The 27,631-nt window shown below is 43.0% G+C and overlaps 2 protein-coding genes and 1 long non-coding RNA gene across 7 annotated transcripts in view; 1 reads left to right on the forward strand and 2 right to left on the reverse strand.

Annotated features, from left to right (window-relative positions):
• bop1 (BOP1 ribosomal biogenesis factor) overlaps positions 1–2,657 on the reverse strand; it is a 60,303-nt gene extending 57,646 nt beyond the window's left edge. Inside the window, exons 1-2 of the mRNA XM_062529967.1 lie at positions 2,510–2,657; positions 1,779–2,036 (exon numbers count right to left, since the gene is read on the reverse strand). Coding sequence (XP_062385951.1) covers positions 1,779–2,036; positions 2,510–2,635 — 384 coding nt within the window. The 5' untranslated portion in view covers positions 2,636–2,657. The remainder of the gene's footprint in view (positions 1–1,778; positions 2,037–2,509) is intronic.
• A 342-nt stretch (positions 2,658–2,999) lies between these two features.
• hsf1 (heat shock transcription factor 1) lies at positions 3,000–21,057 on the forward strand. Of its 5 annotated transcripts, XM_062529972.1 has the most exons (15): positions 3,000–3,486; positions 4,297–4,405; positions 4,555–4,691; positions 5,568–5,692; positions 11,611–11,686; positions 12,069–12,130; positions 12,481–12,568; positions 12,998–13,128; positions 13,655–13,978; positions 16,273–16,350; positions 17,181–17,286; positions 17,734–17,787; positions 17,905–17,968; positions 18,464–18,497; positions 19,086–19,290. In XM_062529972.1, the coding sequence occupies exons 1-15, from the start codon at positions 3,361–3,363 to the stop codon at positions 19,144–19,146; spliced, it is 1,575 nt and encodes a 524-aa protein (XP_062385956.1). In that variant the 5' UTR covers positions 3,000–3,360; the 3' UTR covers positions 19,147–19,290. The 5 variants fall into 5 exon arrangements, with proteins under 5 accessions (XP_062385956.1, XP_062385952.1, XP_062385953.1 ...); XM_062529968.1 differs by lacking the exon at positions 18,464–18,497 and having other exon boundaries at positions 19,086–21,057; XM_062529969.1 differs by lacking the exon at positions 18,464–18,497 and having other exon boundaries at positions 13,658–13,978; positions 19,086–21,057.
• A 3,577-nt stretch (positions 21,058–24,634) lies between these two features.
• On the reverse strand, positions 24,635–25,134 carry LOC134073027 (uncharacterized). The gene is made up of 3 exons (XR_009937238.1): positions 25,095–25,134; positions 24,950–25,009; positions 24,635–24,664 (listed from the first exon to the last, which is right to left on the reverse strand). It is a non-coding gene; the product is annotated as an uncharacterized LOC134073027 (long non-coding RNA).
• Positions 25,135–27,631: the final 2,497 nt, after the last annotated feature.

Consider the following 27,631-nt stretch of genomic DNA (forward strand, 5'->3'; position numbering starts at 1 on the left):
CCTCCGAGCACTCAACGCGCTTTGATGTGCAAATTCAATGAGGGAGTTGAGGTGGAATTGAAACATGACTCGTTGACACAGATGGCCGTTTTGTGAGGTGAGCGATGACATAAATGTGAACGTGTGGTCACGTCTATCATAAAGTAAATGCTGCATAGACATACAGTACAAATGTGAGGTCACATCTTCAGTGGACATAAGCAGTCGACATAATAAATATTTCTGGTATTCATGGAACGCAATACATCGGGAGCACTTTTGGAGTTGAGTCTTGGTCAAGAACACTTTAACAGGGTTAGGAGGACTTGGGCTCGGGCAAACTTTCAGTTGCTGGCCAACTCCTCTACCAGCTGCTGAGATTCAAAAGATTTTGAGATCCAACAAATCTTTGTATTTGAAATAATGCGGTTATTACGGCTGCAGGATTTGGGGAAAATATCTATTTGACATATATTGCGATTTGATTTTAGAATGTAAATTAATTGATTCAGTTCAATATTCCAAATGTTTCTTTAAATTGTTAGTTCAATCTATACAGAGTCTGTTCACTCCAAGTTAAGCATATGCCCGATGACGTTGAAAAGTCATCATCAATGGAGCTCAGAAATTAGTCACCATGATGGCAACTAGTTAGAAAACTTACCTCAATTCCTACATCACTCAATTTAAAAAAATATCCCTACAAGCAGCGCTTGCACTGCATTTTCACAGGGAAAATGCAGCGCGTCGTAGAATTAGGTTAAACTCGTGGGTTGCATGTCATCAGAAAATTATTCAAATTGCTAAGGAGCAGATTAGGTTCACAGAGTCAGTTACTGTAGTAACAGACCCAAAGTTTGAGTTACGTTTTTAACTGGAATGAGAAACCCGGAGTTTCCGTCAACTCAGGGCTAACAAACTCATATTTCTAACAAAGTCCACTTTCTGAAATAGGAGGCCCCTGATTGACAGTGAAGCTCACCAATCAGAAGTTCTGTGCTTCTCACGCAATAGGCACACTCACCAATCAAAAGTGACACGGTAAAGGAGGATGAGATTGACATAAAGGCAATACATGTGACTAGATTGTGCACAATTATTTGAGGGTTTTGCCATTACATAATTGCATCAGTGTCATATTGCCACTGGTGATTGCGATAATTGTGCAGCCCAAGCTGGTATAAGATAAGAAGAAACTTTACAAGTAAAAGCAGCAACCAAATTAACAAATTGGCATGACAAAGAACACACGAGAGCAGGGCTCAACATTAACTTTTTTAGTTGTTGCCAAGTGGGCAAGCAGGCATGGGCTTTCCGTTGCCACACATAACTAAATGGTTGCCATCATTATTGGTATATATTGTCGCTGTTATTTTGAACACACTGTCATTGATATACTACAAGAGAGAGGGAGAGAGAAAGGGGCAAATAAGAGGCTGTGCTTGTACATTTAAATGCAACATAGAAAAACATTGTGGGCTGTCACAAATAAGTCTACAGTTAAAAAAATAATTAAAAAAAAACAGTGGCTACTTGCCTAAATTTGATTGCCCTGGGCAACTGGACTATCTTTAATCATAGAGGGTTAAAGCGGAGCAATCAAGGACCTTTGCCTTAATGTTGAGCCCTGCATGAGAGGGTGAAGAGTAGGCCTAGTGCCTAGAAAAGAAAGCTGAGGCACTGAATTGAACTGAGCTCAACCAAGACTAGCCTAAATAAGGCTACGTAGTATGACATGAGTAACTACATCCTAGTATTCTACAGTTGTGTCCAATGTAGATGACACTAGGATAAAATACCTCAGAGTTGTTTGCAACTGCTTCACCATCATCGATCTTGTCGTCTGTGTCAATTTCCAAACCCTCAATAGATATGTCTTCATTCTCGTCTTCCAGGTCATCCTCATCATCTTCATCTTCGTCCTCCTCCTCATCATCTACATCGTCGCTGTCAGACCCAGAGTCCTCAAGCCCTGAGTACACGCTCTCCTCACTGTCTGAAAGGTCGTCGTCATCTCCCGCAACGGCAGTGCCATCCTTGCCATCAAATATAGGCAGCTGTACAACATCAGGACCAAAGGCACATAAGTTATTGATACCGACTGAAAACTTAAATTACCAACTGTGCCGTTATAGGTTGAAATACCTACCATTGACAGTCGATAGGGTGTATTAAACATAGCACAATTTGAACAGGTTTGCCTGAATCGAACCACACGTTAACTTTTGAGAAGTTTGTCTGCTAGCTAGCAGGCTAGTTTTAGCAGTCATGTTAAGTACATTTATTACCGTTCAAGGTAATTAACAATGAATAGACAAAACACATACTCCAGGTCAGGAAAAAGACCACACAACTATTTTGTCTTACGTACTGTAAAACGAATGTCTCATCAACAAGTTAATACGAACTGACGGTAGCATGCAAGTAATGACAACACTACTACTATGTACAGTTAGCTAGCTTGCTGGCTGTTTACTTATAAACGTTTGCCATTTCGTGTGTAGATGCCGTTTACATCCGAGCATAATACCTGATCAGCCTCCTCTTCTGTATTCTTTCTTTTTGCGGTTTCTTTTTTCCCTTTACTCATTGTGTCTTTAGGTTCCTGCTCAGTTTTCGGGGCAGGCATGCTTACTGCGAGGACCACACTGGCCATGTGGGTTCGGAGGGGTCAAAGTTCAAAGTTGATAGGTACACGCGATCTATTATTTTAAAATATTTTCCCTTAATGTATATTTTTTTAAAGCCGTGTTCAAAGAAACACTTAATATGTTGGTGTCGATACGTATATAATTTTAAAATGATATGTTGACAATGTTTACAAAGGGTTAAAGTTGAAAGGTTATGCCTTCACGTATGTTCGTTTTAAACACAATTTTCTATTATTTAATTTTCTATGTCGTAAATTCTTGAATATATCTGAATTAGGGTTTAATGTTTGTCATCCATGTTTTGTTTCTAGCATTTTGATATATTTTTAGCAACTTTTTAGTGATGATGTCACAAAATGGCGACTGCCATGCGTATGTGCGACAGTTGTTTTCTACGCAGTTCGTAGAGATGTCGTTCTAATGGAAATTTCCACTCTCTCAGTTCATCTATATTATGTATTTGCGTGTACACATACAGCAAAGTTTGAATTAAGCGAAGGACACGGCTGTTGTAGATAGCAACCATAACACTAGTGTGAACGAAAGCAAAGCGGATTCTGTCAAGGATTGTTGCTATACTAGCTAGCGAATAGCTTGCCACGACCGTAAGTTGGAGCTAGCTTGCTAGCTACCTTGCTGTGGCCATCATCATTCAGGATTTAATTTCTCAGGGTAGTCGAGGTATAGGTACACTGACTATTGACAGGTGTTCGTTTTTCACTTGGCTGACATGGAGTACCATGGTGGTGGATCTGGTGCGGTCTTGGTCAGCGGTAGTAATGTTCCTGCTTTTCTGACGAAACTTTGGACGTTGGTTGAGGATCCTGAAACTGACCCTCTAATATGCTGGAGCCCAGTAAGTAGCATGCAAGCTAGGTAACTCGTTGCGTTTTCGAAGTTGGATAACTTTTATTGAGAGTGCTTGAGGATACCAGAAGGCAGTCTGATAACTGCCTAACATGAACAGATTCTTGTCTGATATTGTTAATATACTTAACCCTCACATCATGGTCATGACAATAATAAACCCAAAGTAGTTGGAAGTTCAGTACCCAATCAAGATGGCTTGCTAGCGCTTATGTAGGTATCGATTATGTAGGCGCTTACAAGTAGCATTGGTCAAGCTGTTTAGCTAATAACAGCTGACTAATAAGCTAGTTAAATAAAATGTCAAAGTTGGAAAAGTGTGTGTTTTGATGGGATAGTCAGTAAACTGTATCCCGTGACTTGTTGTCAGTTAGGTAGCTGTGCAGATAACAAGCTAGCTGGGAAATCGTATATGGTGTCACGCCTCTTGTTTTTTAGCCTAGGCAGGTTGGTGGAAAACAGTGTGTCATTGTCCTGTGGACCGACCCTAATTATATTCCTTAGAATAGACTAGTCGTCCTCACAATAAAAGGTTCCTCCTAAAACAATACGTTTAATGTCCTATAGAAATACTGTATGCTCCTTGAAATGACCTGTGTGTTCTGTGGGATCTCAATATTTCTATAACGTTACATTTTAATCTCCTATATAATACGTATCATATCCACCCTTTATATAGACTATAGTCTACAAAAAAAATAATTGGTCAGTAGAACGTATGGTGACTGAGACTTCAAAGGCTGGCTTGCAGTCTTGCACAGTCATTCTGCAATTGATTTCTCTTTCTCTTTCTCTTCAGAGTGGAAGCAGTTTTCACGTATTTGACCAAGGTCGGTTCTCCAAAGAGGTGCTTCCGAAATACTTCAAACACAACAACATGGCTAGCTTCGTCCGCCAGCTCAACATGTGTAAGTGTTGCCATGCAACTGGTTTCAGTCTGGGTTGTGCTGCAAAGAATGGGGAGCACACATTTTAAACTGGGATCGCAAATAATCATGTAATAATATGATGTGCATGCACCCACTTATTTCTTTTTTCTCTTCTGCACTTATTGTAGATGGCTTCCGTAAAGTTGTTCATATAGAACAGGGAGGTTTGGTGAAACCAGAGAAAGATGACACAGAATTTCAGCATCCCTATTTTATGCGTGGACAGGAGCACCTATTGGAAAACATAAAACGAAAAGTTACAAATGTAAGTATTTTGGAATGTTGGACTCTATTATATTATAATAATACATATGAATAAATCTGTGAAGTCTCTAAGTAAATTGTAGAATGGACATACCCACTCTGTTTGGATTTGGTCATTCACCCCAGTTCTGACTTGAGCTTGAAGATGGTTTGGATAAAGGCCTCTCGTGTATCAGCCATGGCTGCTCCTCTCTGTGTGCAATAGTTAGTTTTCTTGTCTGTGTGTCTCCTTGATTCGAGCTGTGATTACAATTTGATCCCTCACATTAAATCCCATTATGAGCCTCTTCGCCAACCTACCATACGGTGCATATCTATGAGACATCGGAAAAGTGGGCTGCGATACAGTGATCACACCTGGACACCTCTTCCTTTGCATCGTCATTATCTGTACTTATTATTGTGTAGGGGGGGGGGACACATAGCTAATCTGGAGACCCAGTGTGGAGGCTGCCAGCTGGAGCTAGGTGGATAGGATTAGGGAGTGCAGGCTGAGAGCACGTATAATCTGCCGCCGCCTGACCATTCAGCACATGCATCTTTTCCACTGGGCTGATTTATAGTGTCTCTCTCTTTCTCTCTCTCTCTCTCTCTTTCTCTGTCCATTGCATTTGCCTCTGGGCTCGTGTCTTCTTTTTCTGGCCAAGTGATCAGTTCACACTGAAATCTGAAGGCCCTGAGCACACTGTTTCCATTGTCAGATGCCAGAGTTCATGACCAGGGCCGAGTTGTTACCTAACACACACACACACACACACACACACCGGCACGCACAGATGTGCACGCACGTCCCACACACTTTTACTGGCTGTGCCTCCTAACTGTTTCATCCTCCTTCCTTCCCCTCTCCCCCCGTCCCCTCCCCTCCCCTCCTCAGGTGTCAAATATTAAGCAGGAGGATGTCAGACTGAACACGGACGAGATCAGCAAAGTGCTCAGCGACGTGCAGCAGATGCGGGGCAGGCAGGAGACCATGGACAGCAAGCTCAGTGCCATGAAACAGTGAGTCCACCCTGGTTCATCATTCACTAATCAACAAACTCCGAAAACCCGGCCAGTCAGCTGTGTGGTTGCTACTTCCCCCCCCCCTGCGGCAGTAATCGCGATGACCGAGGTCACAACTGAGAAACCCTAATAGCTGATGATTCAAGAAGCTCTTCTCCTTCTTCTTCCTTCCTCCTCCCCGTTTCGCTGGCGTGCTGTGAATGATTTCTCCGTCCAAGGATTGTCGTGAAGAAATGGCTTCCATGTGTGAAGCTGAAGGGCTGTTTGCTCTGCGAGTCCCTCGCAGGCCATTTTAATATTTTAGCCCAGCGCTCCTCCAGGCTCAATTAGAAAGCAGAGGTATGCGGCGGGCCGCCCAGGGGAGCAGCTAGCCCGTAGCATTAGGGCTGTGTAAGCCAGTTTATTTAAAGCTGGTGATTAGATGCAGAATTTCTTGGGCTCAGTCAGAGACTGAAATATACACAGTGGGGTGATGCAGATAGCTGCTCTCTCTTTCTTCCACTTGTGTGTGCGCGCGCGCAGACACACACACACACACACACACACACACACACACACACACACACACACACACACACACACACGGAAGACCCACATACTCCATTCCTCTCTCTCTCTCTCTCTCTCTCTCTCTCTGACACACACACACACACACACACACACACATACACTGGACCTTTAGAAATATTTCAGGAATAAAAAGGTGAGTCATGGCTGGCAAGGCTCACAAATATAACTAAACAGAAAATAGAAGCGAGGTCATACTACCAGCTGTTCGTTGTCTTGTATCTAATATATCTACTGCAGTAGAGCCACAGAGATCGAACCAATAGGAAATGGAAGTCTACATGTGACCATATCAGCAACCGGTTTTCACTGTAGATGATATGCAGTACCATCACGGTACTGTAGCCTCGGAAACACCTTAGGCAAACTCGGTGACTGAGTGAGCAGGCTGAAATGCCTTGCGTGGCTTCAAGCTGAGCTGGTTTTATCAGTTTGACACTTGAGAGCTCTCTCCTGGCCCACGCTTTGATACGGGGCTCCAAGCCACCCCGTACGCAGAGTGCACGCACTCTTACTTCGACGTTCAGGGTGCATGGCTAATGTGCGCTAATCCCTCACGGCTCTGCGGATCTGTCCGTGGGTGACTGAAGTGGCAGGCTGGGGGCCCTCACCTCTGTTGGGGTTAGTCAGCACTCCCAGTGGAGCCCAAGGCCTGCTCATGCCTGAGTGATGTGCCTCGCCAGCTGCAGCTCACTGCTGGGGGTGGGGTGGGGTGGGGTGGTGGTGGAAATGGGGGTCATCATCAGGGAATGAAAACATGCCTTCCTCCAGGCAACATAGGCAAACAGCCACATACAGTGAGGAGCACATGTATTTGATACCCTGCTAAAACAGGAATATAAAATCATCATTTGACAATTGATCTTAATGCCTTAACTCAAAAAATTAGTACAAATCAAACCGCCAAGGACACCAATTTTCTTTGTGATTGAAGAATGTATCGTAAATAGATAAATGTTTTCCTTAAATGCTAGGGGAAGGAAGTATTTGACCCCCTATGTAACCCTATGGGAATTTAACACATAGGGTTAACATAGGGGCAGGCAGATTTTTATATTTAAAGGCCAGCTATTTCATGGATCTAGGATATTATGCATCCCGATAAATTTCCCTTGGCCTTTGAAATTAAAATAGCCCCACATCATCACATACCCTTCACCATAGCTAGAGATTGGCATGGTGCTTTTTCCAGTAGGCCTATTAGCCTGTTTGATTTGCATTGAGCTCAATGAGCATCAAACAGGCTAATAGGCCTACTGGAAAAAGCACCATGCCAATCTCTAGCTATGGTAAAGGGTATGTAATGATGTGGGGCTATCTTAATTCCAACGGCCAAGGGAACTTTATCAGGATGCATAATATCCTGAATCCATAAAATAGCTGGCCTTAAAAAATAAAAATCTGCCCGCCCCTATGTTAACCCTATGTGTTGAATTCCCATAGGGTTACATTGGGGGTCAAATACTTACTTCCCCCTAGCATTTAGGAAGAACATTTATTTATTTACGAAACATTCTTCCATCACAAAGAAAATTGGCGTACTTAGCGGTTTTATTTTTACTCAATTTTTGAATTAAGACATTAAGATCAATTGTCAAATGACGATTTTATATTCCTCTTTTTAGGCAACTTTAGCATGGTATCAAATACATTTTCTCCTCACTGTATATGTATTAGGCTCGTGTCATATGAATGTGATCATTCTTGTTGTATACATTCCATGTCACAGATGGAGATCCAAATGGGTGCTCACTAATGGTATCTCACATTGCAAACATAAGTGGAACACACACACACACACACACATACACACATTCTCTCACATTCTCTCACAGCTGTATTGTCATTGCCACTGTGGGCCTCGGCCCCCTGGTCCGCACACATGCTCACAAAAAGATGAGCCAATTCACCGTGGATTTGTGACGTGTCCTCTCACGCACGCATAGTCTCACTCTCACTCGCTCTTTCTCTCTCTCTCACCAACACACACACACACACACACACACACACACACACACACACACCCTCATATCACAGATGAGCTCATCGCGGCCTGTCCATCAACCCTGCGTGGCCGCTCGCTCTCAGCCGTCTCTTTCCAGCGGGAGATATTGTGTCATGTAGCGATGGGCTCGGATGCTTTTGACACGGCCTTGGGCAGATCGTTTTTTTTTTTTTTACAGTGCATTGTGAAAGCCCTGTCTGTGTGCAAGATATCATGGTCTTGGGTGTGTTGGAGGTTTCTTTCTTCTGTTTTTGTACGCGTTCTGCTCATCTGACGGAACTGAGAGAGTACGTCTTACTATAGCAGATGATTCCTCATCCTCTTGTCATGTGCTTATTCATTTCCTTGTGTCTCCTCATTGAGTTGTGGCTTGCTGGTGACAAAAAGTCAATTAGCTCGACCTTTTAATCCACGTGGTGGAATTTGTCTGCCTCTTCTAAGACCTGTAATTGGGGGTAGGAAAGGTGGTGGTGCACGTGAAGGGAACGTGGGGGTTGTGAGGTGGGGGGGGGGGCACTCATCTTCCCACTAGGAGGAATCCACACCTGCCCCCATAAAGCTGCTCCATCTGTCTCAGAGGCAGGGAGGGAGGGAGGTAGGTTGGGTCGGGGGTTGGGGTTTGAGGGGGGGTGTTCCTAGGAGAGCGGGTGGCTGGAGAGGGCCCTTCCTGCTCAGCGGGGGCTTTTTACTGGGCTGCTCTGATTTACAAGGCAGGCGAGCCCCTCAGATAAGCCCCACTAACGCAGATAAAGAATCCACTCGGCCCGGGAGCACCGGGGCCACCACAACACTTTACTCACACACACACACACACACACACACACACACACACACACACACACACACACACACACACACACACACACACACACACACACACACACACACACACACACACACACACACCCTTGCGCTCTTTCATACATGCTCTTACACCTCAGTGGGAGGCCAGACCTACACCTTACTCAATATGCACACACACTAGGGGTGTGAATCTCTCATGTGAAAGACGATACGATTCGCATCTAGATACATTGTCACGATACGATTCAAAAAAAGATACATGTTAATAGCAAACGATTCGGTACGATTCAATTCGATGCGATTCGATGCAATTCGATGCGGTTCAATAATCAAAAGCATTCTGAAAGTTATTTTTCATTGTGCACATTCACTTTACAATTGTGCACATTTTACATGATCAAGTTAATGGTTATCAATAGGACAAACAACTTGATGTATGAACATGACAAAACATTTTATTGTGAAAAGGTGAGGTTTTTCATATAATATTTTAGTAATGGCACACACTGAGGACACCATAAAGAAATAAACAGAAGAAACACATATCTCTGTATATGTTGCATAAAAAAATTAAAGACCAAAGAGGTGTCGTTACAAAAGAAAATAAAGCAGTGCTTTGCCCTTGGCCTTTTCGCATGTAAAAGAATAAATGATTCTCTGCTTATCTCCCTCAACAATGGAATTCTCTTCTCTGATTGGCTGATGGGGTGGCCATTAACTTCGTATAACCCGCTACCTTTGAAGTAGTTCCCGTATCACACTTGAATATTAATTCGCCAAACTCGTTGCGAAGTTTAAATGAACTGTCACGTTGCATCCAAGCTGAAATACAGACGTGCAGAACCATAGTAACATTGTAGCATATGACGGAGGTGGATTGTAGCTAGTTGGATGCCATGTAGGCTATAAAAGTAGCGATCTTTCAAAGTTAAAGTTAATCAGAATCCTGGGATATGCCCGCTTGACAAGGGGAGAGATAGAACCAGAGCCATATAAAGAGACCTTCTCTTTTGAAAAAGCCAAACGACTTCCAAACTTTGGATTTAAGTTTCGCCGGCGCGTTGAATATAGGTTCGGAGTTGTCAGAAATCTTTTCTGAGGAAGACTAGCATCTCATTCCTTCAGGCACGTCCAGGGCACGTTTCGTTGGAATGGATAGACGAACGTGATAGGCTATGCCATCTTTGACCAATGAGAGGCTGTCATTGTTCTCAAATCAAAATTGGGATGCACACAGCCACGCACCAGGCCAGGAAATCGAGTATTTCATAAGAGACGGTCAAGTCAGAAACGTTTGCGAATGTGAACCGATTTGTTTCTTTTAAATCGAAACAATAACCGATTCATGTCATGAAAAATTCGAAACGAGGCTTGATGCATCGATGTAGTCGTCTTTTACAGGTTAAAAACGAATATCGATGTGTATCGGTTATTTTTTACACCCCTAACACACACACACACACACACACACACACACACACACACACACACACACACACACACACACACACTCACACACAAAGTTCAGGCAACATGGAACACTCACACACCTCAATGATCTATAGCTGTAAAATCATTACACACGCACAGCGCACACGCACCCCGTTCCTCAGTGTCTCAAGTCATGCCTGGAATTCATAACGCCTGGTGTCATTGATAAGCGCACGTCTGTGTTTGACAATGTCGACGCCTCGCAGATAAGCATTTTCAATTTTGTTTCCATTCAATCTCATACATCAGTAGAAGTCCTCCATAGTTTTGGGGTCCCCGGTTGACATTTTTGTCGTTTGTTTTATTGACGTATTTATAACGAGTTTCACTTTTTATGGCGGAAACAAGAGTTGAATATTGAGTTGTGGTCTGTCGTTGCTTGCACGATGCCAGGCATGTTTGATGTCTGTTTTATCAGTGCAAATCAGCCATGAAAACACAACACGGGTCAGACTTTCCATCCGCTGGGGTAGCAGGGGGAGCCATTTTGAGGTCCACCTCAGCGCGCGTCGAGGGCAGCAGCATTTTTTCATCGTGAGCTTGTGCGTCCGTGGACCCAAAACCCGGGGCCCATGAGCACACACTCAAAGCACTTTTACCAGCCCAGCGGGGAACCCGTTTTTAAGAGGTCCAGGTGGAAGGGGGGGGGGGGGGGGGGGCAGCTTTATGGGCGCACTTTAAAAAGCTGAACAAACAGAGGCCGCTAAGATCTTTCAATAGCCATTAACTTAGCTAAATAAACGTCCCGAAGTATTCCTCAAGTCTTTTACAGTTTTTGGTGAAAAAAAAAAAAAAAAAGTGCACTGTCACCCCCACAGCTTCAGCCCTCCATCCCCTTGTTTTAAAGGCTCCGTGGTGGGAAGGGATTAATCCTGTGTGCCAGCGGGGGGTGATGAGGATATAGTGGTTGGGTGAGCAGAATCAGACAGTGCCTGATGTGACTGACATCTGCTGCGTTTGAGTGGGGGAAAAGGCCGAAGGCTCTGCGCATGCTGCTGACGTTAGCGTCGCTCAGCGGTTTTCTTTATTTATTTTTTTTGTTTTGCAGGGAGAACGAGGCACTGTGGAGGGAGGTGGCCAGCCTGCGGCAGAAGCATGCGCAGCAGCAGAAAGTCGTCAATAAGGTAAGAGCGTTCCCACACCTCACCACCTCCAGCAGGCCCTGTGCCCATTTAACGAGCTTCAAGCGGCTTAAAACATACGGCTGATGCCTGCCTGGTGGTTGACGTGCGAGTCATGTTGATTTGCATGTTAAGACAAGTACAGTGACATTTAGTCATTTAGAAGATGCGTTGCCATGCATGTGACACGGTACTGTCTTAACTAACTCAGCCAAGATGACGTCTTTCAGCTAGTATTTAAAACTGACAAGTGACTACTGCAGTTGTGCTACAGGCAAAATGAGTAAATAGTGACTCCACTTGTCTTGACACCTTTGGTTTTGTGGGGAGTTTTTTGTTTGTTTGTTGTTGTTTGTGTGTAACTCTCTTCCTTGTGTATCTGCAGCTCATCCAGTTCCTCATAAGCCTGGTGCAATCCAACAGAGTGATGGGGATGAAAAGAAAGATGCAAGTTGCTTCATCCCACCCCGAACACATTTTCAAACGCGTTCATTTGTGATCGTATTTAATGCCCCCCTCTCTCTCTCTCTCTCTCTTTTTCTTCTGCTTCATCCCTTTTCTCATCCTCTTGTTTTCTCTTTCTCTGGCTGTCTTGCTCTCGCATACGATTGTTTTCTTTACTCTCACTCTTGCCATATTTCTGTTGTGATCTGTTCCTTTTTCTACCTCTCTTATTCTTCCTCGGTCTTGTTCTCTTGCGCTCTGCTCTCTTGCTATCTTCCATTTCATCTCTCTCTCTCTCTCTCTCTCTCTCTCTTTCTCTCTGCTCTTTTTTTTTTGTCTGTTCTCTCTGCCAGGCCCCTGATGTTGAATGACAGCAGCTCCGCTCACTCGCTGCCCAAGTTCTCTCGGCAGTACTCTCTAGAACCTTCCCCGGCTATCTCGGTACGTAAAGTGGAGCCTGGTGTGCCCTGACACGTATTGCCGTGACTCCAGGCGCAAACACACGATTTGTCTTACCAACTCCACCTACTGTAAACACAAACAAACACACTCTCTCCGTCTCATACTCTTTCATCCAAAGCGACTTACAAAATGACTTAATAACATTCAAGCTACAATCAGAGGAGACCTTGGAAACTAATAAATATTCATATATACTGTATATACAATACACACACAGACACACACACACACTGGCACTACTGCCACTACAACTACTACTACTATGATTACTACTTCTACTCTTTTGCACATTGTCATTCAATAGTTGTAGTTGTGTATCTTGTAAGTGATGAGGCATTTCACAGGAGGATGTCGAAGTCATGACTATTAAGTAACTAGTGACATGAATCCTCCCTTCCTCCCTCCCAGGCTCCCGCCACTGGTTTCTCGGCTGCAAGTCTCTTTTCCTCGGACGCACTGCTGAAGACGGGTCCGATCATATCTGACATCACCGACTTGGCCCAGACCAGTCCGGTTACCTCGGAGTGGATCGAGGACAGGCAAGTGGCCCAGGACTCGCACAGGGCACGGCAGCCTGTCTGCCAACAACAACCTGTAACTCACACAGGCCTAGGCCTGGCCCCTGGCTCCCTGCATGCTTGTCAGGACTGCCCTTCTGTGACATTTTACCCTGATATATTAGAAGTGATCTATCCAGGAAAGGTTTTGCATGGCTAGTGTTGGGACTTCTAAGAAGGGCGTATGGTAGATTCAGTATTTAAGCAATGCTAGAGCTTGTTGGTTTGTTTGTATTTGTATATGAACATCTGAGTATGCGTATGTATTTATGCATACTGATGAAAATATGAATGCAGCAACAATCTTAACAATTTTACGAGGAACTTCACATGACTCCAATATGAACTTGTCCACAGCTTTTTGTGAGCTTAGAGACATTTCTGGACTGTTTATTTCTTGGACCAAGACTTGACTTCCAGCATTTGTGTTTTTGTTCAGTGTGTTTCCGTAAGTTGTGCACAGCTCTGGGGTGGTGATTTGATGGGGTGTGTGTTTGGTGTGTTTAAGCAGCGAAAGGACGAGCCCGCTGGTGCACATCAAGGAGGAGCCGTCCAGCCCCACCGCCAACCACGACTCGGAGGTGGACGAGGTGTGTCCGGTGGAGGTGGAGGTGGGCGCACTGCCCCCAGACACGCCGCTCTCCCCCACCACCTTCATCAACTCCATCCTGCAAGAGCACGAGCCGACCGCCGCCGCCGCTGCCGCCGCCACCTCCGCTGCCACCCCGTCCCTGGCGCCCTCGGCTCCGGTCCTCGCCCCCACCTCCTCCTCGGCCAACGCGGCGGCACCGCCGGGCAGTCCCAAGTGTCTCAGCCTCGCCTGCATCGAGAGGTGAGACGCCGAAAGCGTTTTTGAGTCTTAACACGTTCACAGGTGTCTCGAACTACAGTATGGCGTGTCGGATTCTTGAATGGTAGAGAATGTGGCCTGGTAAGTCTTTTGAAAAGTCCTTGAATTTGATATTTAAAGGAAATTTGCTTTTTTGGGAAATCAATGTATTTGCTGTCTACCCCAGATATTGAGTAGAGGATATACATACCTTTTGTCTTTACTGTGAATGTAAATAACCCACCTTCAGTGAGTTATGCTAAGCTAGGCTAACAGTGTCAGACTGGGTTATAGCAAGCAGGCACAGTGAAGAGAAGGGTTTGTGTCCTCATATCTAACTGGGGTCGATGGCAAATAAGCTTGTTTTCCAAAAAGGTTGGCGTGTTCCTTTAAGACAATGTGGGAAGCCAGAGTCTCAGCCTGTCCGTGTCCCTTCCTCTGGGTTCAGTGGATTTTGGCCCCTCCAGACTAGCGTTACATGGTGGAACTTTCAGCACAGCTTTAGTTGGTTGAAACTTGCATGCCTGCAAGTTGCATGACTTGAGTTTCATAGTGTGAAGGGTTCTGCAAGTCACATGAACCCTGTTTCATGTCTGACAGTTGCAAACAGTATTGAAGAGATGTCTGGCTAGACTTGGATCAGTTTTGAGAACCTTTTTTTTAACCATTTCTGCCAACAATGTGCAATTTTTTACCCCTCTCTCACACTTCTTGGTCATTTGCTTAAATTAGGCAATTGACCTGTGTAGTGAAAACGATAGCCCTCTTTAAATGAGTATTTTGCTTTTCTTTGTCCTGACATTAATCGTTTTATCTCAAGCACGTTATTTGTAATTGTGTGCTAAACATCCACATTAAGTCAAGACAGTCAGGGCCATTGCTCCCATTCACATTCTGTGCACAATGCAATCACCTGAACGGCCTAGTCACATTATCAGGGTCGTGCTGACATTTACAGTCCTGCAGTGATATTGTCACCTTGGTGGAAAAACATCTAATTATGTTGCATGCAACTGTCATTGCATAGTGACGATAACAAAAGTTGTGTTGCTCAGCCATGCAGTACTCGACCATGAGCTGCGTTTTGGTCAGTGAAAGTTTCATCATGTAGCATCAGCCTAACAAATGCCTTACCATGCACACTACTTCTTCCCTCCTTCCCTCAGTTCTTTCTCTATTTATAAATCTACGCCTTCCTCCATCCAGCCATCCACTGCATCACACACGTATACTGAGCTATTTTTTTTTCAGGGCACACAGAGAACCCCCCCCCCCCCCCCCCCCGATTGCACACCTGATGTGCCTAACCTTCGAACAAAGAGGGAAGGTTTTGATCTATGCACACCACCTCCAGGACTCTCAAACTCTCGCCTCGATCCTCGATGCTCGGTCCTCGAGGCTCGTTCCCACTGATCTATAACTAACACTGGATAGACTATCCCATTGTTTTCCGCCCCATTATTCTTTATCTAGATCAGTGAGGACGAGGATCGAGGAAGGAAGGGAGGGTGTATAAAAGACCAAATGAAAGGCACCCCATAACTTGGTAGTGAATTATGCAGAGGCACAACACATGGGTTAAGGTTACGGCCAAGGTTAAGTCGCTTCTCAGGACTGCTCACGATAGGCCCCTCTACATTTTTAGTGCTGTTTGGTGCTGCCCATTAGCCATTGCATTATGGCATTATTATATATGTACAGTAAGCCAGCCCACTGGGCAGTCAGTCACTGGACAAACGACGCCAGTTGTGGCATGTGATTGTTTGACGGAAGTATGCAGGAGACCTCCCCTACCTCATGGCACACTACACCACACAGCTATTCAGGTCACAGGTGAAGACTCCGTTTCTGTAAATGTTTACTCTCTATAGGTGCATGATAATTACTACATAACGTGGTCTGCGACAACATCCATCTATAGGACAATATAGTGTATGTTATATGCACACAGAATCAAAACATCTGACTTTGTAAAATTTCGCCCTCATGATGTTTTGTCTGTATCTGTGTTTACATATTCTCCTGTGTACAATATGTAGTTAATTAGTGTACTTATGATGTAGCTAATTATGAATGATCTAGCTCTTGATTCCTGTTACCTGTATCAAATGCTTAATGGTGCCTTACAGATTGGGTGTGTTGTGATTGTCACCTAGTCAATGTTCCATCCTTTCCTCATGGTATAGTGAGAGGGACAGGCCAGGCCTGTGTCCACCACAGGGTGGTGGTGGTGGTGGTGTTATAACTGATCTCCGACACCTTCACAATGGTGCCATGTTGTGCTTCTATCTTTTCAGTTCTCCACAGATGTCTGAGGTGTATCACCTTTATCCCAGCCCCACCTCCTCGTCTCTTCACCCCCGACTTCTCCCAGGGTTAGCATTGCCAGTCTGCCGCGAGACCGATGTCCCCAGAACATTTAAACCACTGTGCCTGACCCCCCCCCAACACACACACACACAATCACACACACACACACATTCACTCACCTCCCCCCTTTGTTTGTTTTGATTTTGGTTTCTTTTGTGTGTCATGTGCTATGCAAATAGCATGCGTGTTGCTATGTGTTGCATCATCCTCCTCTCCTCTCTCCCCATCCCCAACCCCCACATTGTCCACATGACTATTCCATCTGTGAGTTAGGCTGATGTAAGTGCAACTTGTAAGTGGTGCCCTACAAAAAACCAATAAACAAACAAACAAACAAAAAGCATTAGGTGTTGTAACGTGCAGGTGACTTTCTTCTGGGCTTGCAGCTGACGCTTGCTGTTAAGCACCTTTTAAAAACATTTTTGACTCCACCCCAAGCCCCAAAAATGCCAGCTGCGTTAATCAGTCAAGAAGTTGGCAAGCCCAGGCTACAGTACCTCCCATCAGGCAACACCAGTCTTAACCTCTCTGGGGACTTGCGCCCTCTCAAAAATAAATAAATGAAATTGATTAATGGAAATTCATTGATGTGTGTGCAAATGCCAGCTATGTGTCTTTTGTTGCTGTTACATTGATTGCTGTTTGCGTAATGTAATCAATCACATGTGTGACTTTTGTTGTTGTTGTTGTTGTTGTTTTGTTTTGTGACTGCTGTTTGCTTATGTAATCACATTAAGCTCATTGATTTGTCACTATTGAGTTTTAACATGTTATCGTAGTTGAGGTCTGTGCAAGCTTCCATGCGAATCATAGCTTGTTTTATTTTCTGGCCTAGAACGGAACTCCATGACCACCTGGATAACATCGATAACGGCCTGGAGAACCTGCAGTCCATCCTGAATGCCCAGTCCATCAACTTTGAGTCCTCACCTCTCTTCGACGTGAGTTAACATTTCTCAAAACTCGCATGGTGCACTGGGCAAGACTATTTTGAACACATCAGCCAAAATTCGGTGTATATTAGGTTTCCATTGATACATTTGATATATTAGAAGCTTTTGTCCCAAGAGACTGACTGTACAGAAATACAGTTTAAGGGCCGTTCACACCAGGAATGATGACTGTAAAGATTATTATAACCATAATGATGAAAGCATCCACACTAACCAACTATAACCAAAGTCTCTCCTTGTGTTAATGAATATGATGGCTAGAATTATAGTTATCGTTCTTGGTATGAACAGCCTTTTGTCAGATATATCTGTAACATATGAGTGTTTGTACGTATAGTATATATCTAGTACTATAGCTTAACTAGTTATTATTCCAGATGGGTTTTGTTCTGTTTCTGTCCAACTAATTATCTATCACATCTAATGTCATCACAGATCTTCAGTTCCTCCTCCATAAACACAGACTTTGACTTGGACAGCCTGGCCACTGTAAGTGTTTGGAATTGTTTTCCTCTCAATCAGACACTTCAGATCATCCCCTGTTCCTGAGTTTTTTGTTTTGTTTAGTTTTTTTTCTCACCGCTGTCTTTTCATCTTCCCCCACAGATCCAGGAGCTCCTCTCCGATTCGCCCAAGGATGCTCCGTCGAGCAACAACTCCACAAACGCAGGTTTGGGCATTTGGTGATATGAGTAAATGTAAAGATAATAATCAGATATTGGATTGTGTCTTCCCATCCCAATGAGTTACTGAAACAGGTTTGAGTTGTTAGAATTCATTTTCGAGGCCTTACCACCACACCATACCATTCTGCTGACCTAATAGACAGTGGGCTCACAGGCATCTTCTCTGGTGGTGAACTAGCATCATTGCTGTTTACATATCCCTGATTCAGTTGACCTTACTGGTAGGGACGGCACGATGGCCACTTTTTCATACCTGATATGGCACCAGTACCCCAACATTGGTTATCTGCCAATACCAATACCAAGCCAATACTATCTTTTCCCCTCTTTTTAAAACAACTAAGCTGTTGATAATACATTTTCTTGGATTTATGTCCAAAACAAACTAACGGGTTAAGTCCTGCATTGCCGTTACATTTTTAGCTCAGCTACAATTGCACGTTCCTGCAAAGGTGGTTTATTATTCCTATGTGTTACAGTGCCACGACCAAGATACAAGTCCTCAATAAACAGGTGAACAATATGAAAATACATGATTAACTAGTAAATAAATGAACAATTGACATACAGTATATCCAGTGCCACTGTAGTCATCATCACAGTTCCACTATGGAGTGAGTACTAGGCCTACTCGGCCTCTTCACCCACACACCCCGTAGTTGCTGGTCGACTTTCTCTACCCGCATGTTTGATTTCATGCCAAGTGGCACCACCAGTAACTAAGACATGTGTGAAAATCAGAACACGGACTCCCTGATGGTAAGTATGATATTAATGTTCAATTGAGCTATTGTTATGTTGTTGTGTGGCCTATTCGTGTTAGGCTGTGGTATGGAGGGGATGGTGTGTGATGGTTAGTAAAGTTATCCGCTAGACTGTTACATGCAGTCACAGCCGTGGCTAGCTCATTACAGACTTGAGATAAGGAAAGTTTAGAGTGTTGCTGTCGTCAGTGAGTGAGTGAGGGAGGGAGTGATTGATATCCAGTCATTTTGGTCAGTATCCCACCCTGTTTAATGGTGGAATTAGCACCTTGCTCTAGCTCAACGATTTCCAGCTGAACTTGTGGCTCAGTCGGTTGCACTTTCCAATGTGTTACAGGGAAACAGATTGTCCAGTACACTGCCCAGCCCGTTCTCCTCAGCGACCCAATCAGCACTGACGTACCAGGGGAGGACCTGCCCATGTTGCTGGAGCTCGAAAGGGACAATTACTTTGGCCAGGACCCTGCCGAGGACCCCACCATGTCTCTCCTCTCTGGCGACTATCAAGCGGTTACACCAGATGACCCCAAGCTCACCTAAAACACAACACTCTTACAATATTTTGTAAAGGGATGTGCTACAGTGTTTTTGTCTTCTTTATTTGACTTTTTCTCCTTTATTCTTGGATTTTATTATATTTGTTTTTATTGATTGTCAAAAAAGAAAAATGCCCCAAGCACCTTTCTGCACTACTAGTCTCTCGAAGACGAATTTAGTCCAAAAAAAAAAAAAAATGTATATCATAAATATTTCGGGGAGGAGGTGTGCTTCACCGAAGCAGTGACCAGGCAATGCAGTTTTATCTTGTCATCTTGTTTATCTTGCCTGTAACAAGAAAATGGCCTGAAAATTGGTAGAGAGAAGACTGACTTCAAGCTACAGATAATCATTAGGTCAGACTTTTTGATATTAGGAAAGCACATAGTCATGTTTTTTTTTTTCTTTTTTTTTCGAAGCAATGCTTTATTCATGCTGACTTTTAACCTGGACATTGAGGAAACTAATCGTCTGGAAGTGTCAGGTTTTTTTTTTTTTTTTAATTAGTATTTTGTTTTTATCTAAGCTCAGGCTGAGCTAACATGTCTTTTGCAAAGAGTGCATCTGAGCTGTCCTAATTTCTATGGTCACTCATGTTATTCATCTATTGGTAGCTCTACATTGTTTAGTAAGAGATTGTTGTGCTACAGTATACAAAAAAAAACTATTTTATTGTTTTGTTTTTTGCCTTTTTATTCACCATAGGTAGCACCATCAACTCAAGTCACATTCATAGTGCTTGAATTTCCTGACCGTTTTAGCTTGTTTAGATCGTACGGAATGCTGTTTTTGTTTTTCATAATCTTTTTGTGTTTTATCTTAATTTTAGCCAGAGGAGAGGACAAAATGTCTAAATGTATAGAAATGTATAGAGATTATGCTGTTTTATCACGGTCATGATTCATCCAGATTGCACTTTTTATAGACAGTTATTGCCGGTCAAGTTGAATTGCAGACACATTTTGCCCATGGTCTGTCTAACACATCTATATTTCAGTCATATTTATTTTGAGTAATATAATGAACCTATTAAATATTGTTTTCTATGAGTACCCGTTCTGAAATATACTATGGCTCAGAGGTCTACTTTAGAAAAGAGTTTTTATAAGCTGAATTATCCGTCTGCCTTTCTCAAAGCAATTTAGAACTTAGAAAATAATACCAATGTGTACATAGCCAAATAAGGGGCTCTGAAGCCAACTTTATGTACGCAAAAGCAAAATGCATACCATAATGGCTTGCTTTTCAATTGATAAATGTAAATGTAAGGGTTGTGAAGATTACTTGATATATCTCCACAGTAGTTATCCGTATGTACATGGATATTGATTGACAAAATAACATGACTTTACAATTAAAGTCCTCTCCTATTTATAATAAGCAAAGCTTTGACTTCTCATCACCCACTTCTCTTGGGGGGGGGAAAAATGTAATGTAATGTCCTTGTCTGAGACAGAGTGACAAAAAAACATTGTCTTTTTTTTTGTGTGTGGAGAATGACTTGTGTGGTGTATGGGCATACCGTAATCATATCGCCACCAAGAGGTTATTGAAGGAGTTGTGAATATTCGGTTGAAAGGCTTGCTCAAAATTGACTTTGCTCACTAAAGTTTCTTTGTGCAAAGCTTCTTGCCTGTAACTTAACATAATAAGTTTGGTAGTTGATTTGTCACAGTCCTTGGGGGGACTTTAAGAAATTATTTTACTATGCATGTAATGGAGAACACTGTGTATTGGTATGTTTAAAAATAAAACCACAACGTTTTTGGAAAGACAGTTGCAATACACATGCTATCAAGATATACATATGGTACAGGGATGTGAGTAATAATGTTACATATTGCAGTGGAAAGAACTCTGCTGATTTAAAATCAGGTTATAATAGTTATAGTTTTGCTTGTGTGTGTATCACTAGTTGAGGATTATTCAAACTTGAATGGGAGATCATTTAAAAATTCTTGTCATAACGCTTTTACGACTTTGACAGCTAATGAATTTTGTTCCTATTCTACCAAAATGCTCTACATTTTTGATGTTCAAAATAGATGTTACATTTAATGTATGATTGATTCAATGACACTCATTCATTAATGTACAATTTCAGACACTTCAAATATTTGACACATCCGAGCTATGGAACAGTGCAATTACACAATTGCAGGAAATTACTTTGTTCTTTTTGTACATTTTTGAAGGGAATGATAACTTGTCACAGTGATTTTAAACCAAGAATTACTCACAATGGTCTCTTCCCCATGAATGGATACATCAAAAATTCCAGGGTACTTATGAACATGCACAGTAAAAAGTTAAGTTACAGAGTCATCTTAAAGTTTAAATAGTCAAACAAATCACACACACACACATACACACACGCACACACACACAGAGACTATTGCTAGTGGTCTGGGTCAGTGGTCCTCTGTCGGGCTGACTGGTCATTACACTGGAATCTGTATCGTAGGAAGCGAACACGGGGCTTGATGTGAAAGTCAGCAGGTATCCTCCAGTTCCACATTTTCTGCACCTTCACAAAAGATGGGTGTAGTTAGGTGGGACAACATCAGCGCATTCTAAGTCTTAATTACTATGCCTACAACTACATATTCATATGGGATGGGTATTAAGGTATATTTACACCAGAAGGGAAAAAAAGCATATGCAAGGATCCTGAGTGATGGCTTCCAGTTGCATAGACACATGTACAGTAACTGAAGCTTGTTAGATTTTTTCCATACGTCTTCAATTTATCAGTTTTGATTGTCATCAGACCCTGGGGAGGAAGTTCCCTAATCTCTACTTGAAACAAGGATATAACACCTCTGTACATACAGAAATGTTTTAGATGTCAAGAATGTAAAACAAAAAACCCTGTAGAATGTCAATGTAATTGAGGGTATGATGGATACATTTCCAGATTCTACTGTGCATCCTGTCCTTTGTTTCCAGACCAGCTGTAGCAGTTGTATCAATATAAATGTTTCTTGGATAATTTAAACAAATTATCAAACATGCTTTCCCCTCATAATTATATTGGTAGGCCTACTGGAGGACTGAAGAATTTTATTTGTTGACAACAAATGACAGTTACTGCACATAAAGCATTTCGGATTCTGCTTGCACACAGCCCAGCACCTTTGACATGAAAAAACGAATGTTCATTTGAAAGCCTGTTTCTGATATGATGTGACAGATATGAGCGTGAACCCACCTTCATGACCCTGACCACCAGATGTGTTGTGCTGTTCACCTGCGGAAACTGGAAAGCGCAAGCAAAACAGGGAAAAGAGAAGAGCTCTTGAGCACCAGCTCCAGAGGTACAGTGACTGCACATGATGATCACACATTTGATAACGTTGCTAGACTTAAGGGTTAACCGAGAGCCGAGTTAAAGGCAGTATACTGTAAAATGTCTTGATTTTGAGGGATACCCTTCCCAATCCTCTTCATTGAGACAAACATTAGTGTGTTGTTACGCTGTCACACAATGTTTTTGAGAGAGCTTTGCTCATCGTATACTCCAGCTATATCCCGAAAATATGTGTGTCACTGAAATTAGCCATGGAGTAATTTTGTCCTTTGACTGATTGATTGACCCTGCTGTCAGGACACTGGACTGGCTCAAGACACATCACATCAGATACAAGGCCAATCATAAATGAAAAAGTGAAAGTGCAAACTTCCATGAAGCTCACCAGCTGCTTGTGTCTGCTCTGTAACTCCTGGCTGACCTGTTTTGAACAAAGACCATGCATGACTAAAGGGACTGGATTAACATCAGCCTTGCTTTCATCAGCTCCTGTCAGAGATGCCAGGAGTGCACTTTAGTGTTGTCATTACTTACCACACATGCTAGTATCACATATTTTTGGAAACCACCTGATTTACTGTACAGCAAGGACAGTTTCTGAGTGCAATAACGGGTTTTGTCATGGCACACATCAGTGAATGTGATTTGTTTAGGTTTAAAATGTGCAAGAGTATTTGAGTCCAAGATGAGGAAATGCAAAACTTACTTGAACCCCCCACGGTTCCTTGTGGCCCTGCTGTTACTGTTATTATAGGAGACATGTATGCCATTAACAATCATGCGCACTTGCGCTTACACACACACACACACACACACACACACACACACACACACACACACACACACACACACACACACACACACAGAGAGAGAGAGAGAGAGACATTATAAGGGTAAAAGGACAAAAGGAATTGCCTTGCCAAGTTGCAAAGGCCTACTTACCGGAGTCCATGACACCTGTGTGGTCTACGACGCCATGTGGGTGCTCTGTAACTGAAACATCACATTCACACACTTATAGTCTGAGAAATTCTGAAACGTTATTTCTTTACATTACATTTGTTGTTTTGTTTTGTTAGAGTTTTTACTGTACATTCATAAGGGTGACTGTCCAAATGGACACTTGGTAGTTGTTAGGGTAAATTAGCACACCGAAGCACTATTTAACAAGGTCTCTTGCCGATAGTGAAGCATTTGTCTGACATGTCTCAGATGGGTACCCTCAACAGTATGCCAGAGTATCTGACTTCTAATATGTGTTGATTAGGTGTGATTTTCTCGCATATGCAAATGGACCTGGATTTGTCAACCTCGTGTGAAAAGGTGTAAACCCTGTGTGTCCATGGCAACCCACCTGGTGCGTCTGTCTGAGTGAGGAGACTGTGAGAATCCACCATATCTGAGATAAAAATGCAGGAGTCGGCTTAAAGGTATGTCTTATTTTGTAGTTACATTTCTCCTATGTTCAGAGAGCAGGTATTGATAAAAAATGATCTTTACCACAATTGAGTCTTATTAGAAACTCACCTGTAAAGCTATGCCTGGGACCAGACAGAGAATCTGCAGTACACAAATAAACAATACTGCATTAATCCTAGATGGATTGCGTACCTTAACCTTAAAGTCAATTTATTTCACTTAGGATACCTGTGAATCTGGCTTGAGCATCAGTCACTCCCTCATGGCCTATACCAGACACACAAAGGGATTTGATGGATATTTTTTAATAACAGCCAGGAGATAACTACACTTGATTGGTATATGGCTTTGTTCTGACTTAGGTGAGGTAATAGTGAACAGTGATCCATTTGGCTTAGAGTCCAGCTCCAGTTAACTCTAAATCTCTAAATCAAAATGAAACTTGGAGGAGATAGTCATTCTCACTCTCTCTTTTACTTTGAACAACATTTTGTCTGGCTGCGGTAAAGCATTACAGTATGGTCAGTCTGACCTTGGCTAACAATTATCGAGGGCAATTCCAAGTCACATCTAAAAATAAAGAGATCGGTCATCAGAACGTAACGTACCCACAGTGTCCGGTGGACTTGAGCCGTAGATGGCCCCCATTGCTAGGGCACAGAGCACAGATTTAACAAATTCATTTCATTCCCTTTTTTTTAAAATGTCAAAGGGAATTCTGCAGATTGGTTTTACTATGTAGTAAGTAACACATGTGCAGGTTTTCAACATTCACATCATTGTTCTACAATTTGTCTTGAGCTATCACGCATGTTACGTCTATTCAGAAAACTTTCTACAAACATAAGACGTAAAACAGGGTAGGATAGCTAAAGAGACAGTGAGACAGCTAAGAGCGTACTCATAAAAAAGCATAAAATTAAAAATATATATACCTGTTGCTTCCACCTGGATATGGACATTAGTCACAGGTTCCCCACCTGCAGCATCTGCACCTGATTGTAGAAAAACACCTGGGTTAGCCTAATCCATGCAAGATCCCTGCAGTGCACTTTGATGGTAGTCATTCAAATAGCCTACCTGCTTCAATCACTTGAGTACCTGCATCCGTGGGACCTCCTTTAAAAACAAAGTAAATAAACAGGTGATTGAACATATGTTAAGTTACCTCCTCCAGTGTCTGAAAAAATTACAGTTTTCCTGTTACTCCTATTGTATTGATTAGATTTAAGATACTACCCTATAAGATAATATAGGCCAAAAATGTTCCACTCCATGAACCGTACACTGACCAGCCATGTCTGTCTGTGGACCATGAGTGTGGTCGATCCCTTCAAATGTCCCAGCTAAAAGGAATTCGAACATCGTTAGAGAAGTTATACGTGGTATGAAGCTTGTTTTTCCTTCAGAATGTTCCTCTGATCACAAGAGACTCGTTGAGGTGAATGGCGATGTAGGCCTACTTATAAATTCATACTGACTGCCTCATGCTGGGAATCTGCTGTAACAACATTAGAAAGAACGTGAAAATTCCCTTGATCCCATGCAGTGCCATTTAAAAGGGAAGCACCAACCTGTCGTGTCCAGCGGTGAAACAACGCCATGCCGCTCACCTGGACAAACACAAAACATGACTGTTTGATGGACGGTTTACTGCTCGGAATCCTTTTTTTTTTTAGAGGATTCCTTTCCTTGTCAAGACGTTTTTATAACAATACAGTGGATGGATATTCATCTCAACGCGCTTCTCTAACCCACAGCTTGCCAAAGAGGCCTGGCCCCGGTTATATGGATTTTTCCACATGCAAAGTTCGCCAAGACTTTTTCATTGAAGGTAGGCCCATCTTGGCAAACGGGAAAGATGTGAACTTTGAGTTACGACTAACAAATCAATAGTCGAAGACGAGCTGCTGACAATAAATACTAACCAGTGTCTGGTGCGTCTGCTGCAGTAATCGGTTGGTGCACCGTACCTGTAGAAAAAAAAGCAGACAAGCGCAGTCATGTGGACCATGAGAACACCGTTTGATGAATAGTTTTTGTTATAGCGGAGGTAACCACGGTTTCCGCAATGGTTTCAGAAAATTTCACTGAACATCTTCACCACTTGGCATATTGAAACACTGACTCACTCGAACTGTCATGATGGATATCAAAACCAGGATGGTCCCCTGTATAAATAAAGAGTACAGATTTAAAGGCCGCGGTGTAGCCAAGTGAAGTAGATTTGTGTCTAGAATGTAAGCCTAAGTGGAGAAAATTTATGGTTGGTGAAGTTTTAAACATTTTTGTACCTCTGAGCGGCTCTGTCACTGGTCTGTGCCGACCGTTACCTGTGACAGAATGATAATAGGTTAGCACCAAAACTGACGTTAGACTGAATGTCCTCAGTGTTATTCAGTGGTTTATCGTTGATTTAGGCCTACCATTTGAATGTGCAGTGTGGGTGCTGGTTGTATCAGCTCCACCTTCTGCAGTGGATTGGATAAAACATGTTGTTGATTAGCCTATTGTGTCCAAAAGAATTTCAGATTATCTATCTATGTTGACTCTACATTAAGTACTGTATATTATTAACCTGGGTAATCAATAATGGAGTGATCTGTATGTAACATCATATCGGATTGGAGTGCTGGATCTGAAAAAGATAATTGAAAACAGGGTCAGCCTGTTTTCAGAGGTTGAATGCAGTGGCATTCATCAAATCAGTGATATAGAATATACCTGTGGCGTCTGCTGTGAAGCCTGAAATTGAGTGGATATGGTCAGCAGTGCCTAAATGCAAATGTCATGAAATGATTTTCCAGATCGCTTGCCAGATCACAAATCCATGAATGTATGACAGTTTAGTATGAGACAGATGCTTGCATGCATGTGAGGGAGAACATTGAGTTTACCCAAAAAAACAGGGTTCACCTGCTCACCTGCATCCGCATGTGTGTGGGCCAAGGCATCAGGCCAATAGTCTAGACCTGCATGGTCTACACTCACATGGTCAAAACGAGTGTGGTCCACCGCACTGTGGTCCGCACCAGATAGATCTGGACCATGGTGATCAAAGGCTGCAGGGTCTAGTGAGCCTGCTAAGACAAGGAGATAAACCCCTCATCAGTAATGACAGTGTGAGACCAGATAATGACCCACAGGCCTTTGTAAACTAATATTCTGTAGATCTGAAGCAGGGAAGCTGTTCAAGGCCTCTTAGAAAAGTCAACAGAGTGAAACCAATGCTGAAACTTAACACAAGCAAGGTGCAAGTTCACACGCATGGGGCTTAGTCGCACATTAAACCAGTACTCTGTAGACCGCTGCGCAGAAACAATGAAAAAGAGACAAAAAAAAAAGCCCCCCACACACACATGGACCTAATGATAACTTGGAGTGTTAAAAAGCGCGGCCATAAATATCCAGCAGACGCTCTGAAATCTCTGTCACGATTACAAGCCTGCGAGCTGCGTCCTTTTTTTTTTTTTTTTTTTTGCGAGGCGTGGCCGAGTAAGCTGAGCCCAAAACGGGACGAGCGGCGGGGGAGAGAGGTGCGGGGAGATTTACGAGGCCTGGCGGAGTGGACCGTGCCAGCGGTACCTGGTGGAGCGTCTGGAGCCCGGCTGCTACTG

Source organism: Sardina pilchardus, chromosome 24, assembly GCF_963854185.1.
Source record: "Sardina pilchardus chromosome 24, fSarPil1.1, whole genome shotgun sequence".
In the NCBI taxonomy this organism is placed as follows: Eukaryota; Metazoa; Chordata; class Actinopteri; order Clupeiformes; family Clupeidae; genus Sardina; species Sardina pilchardus.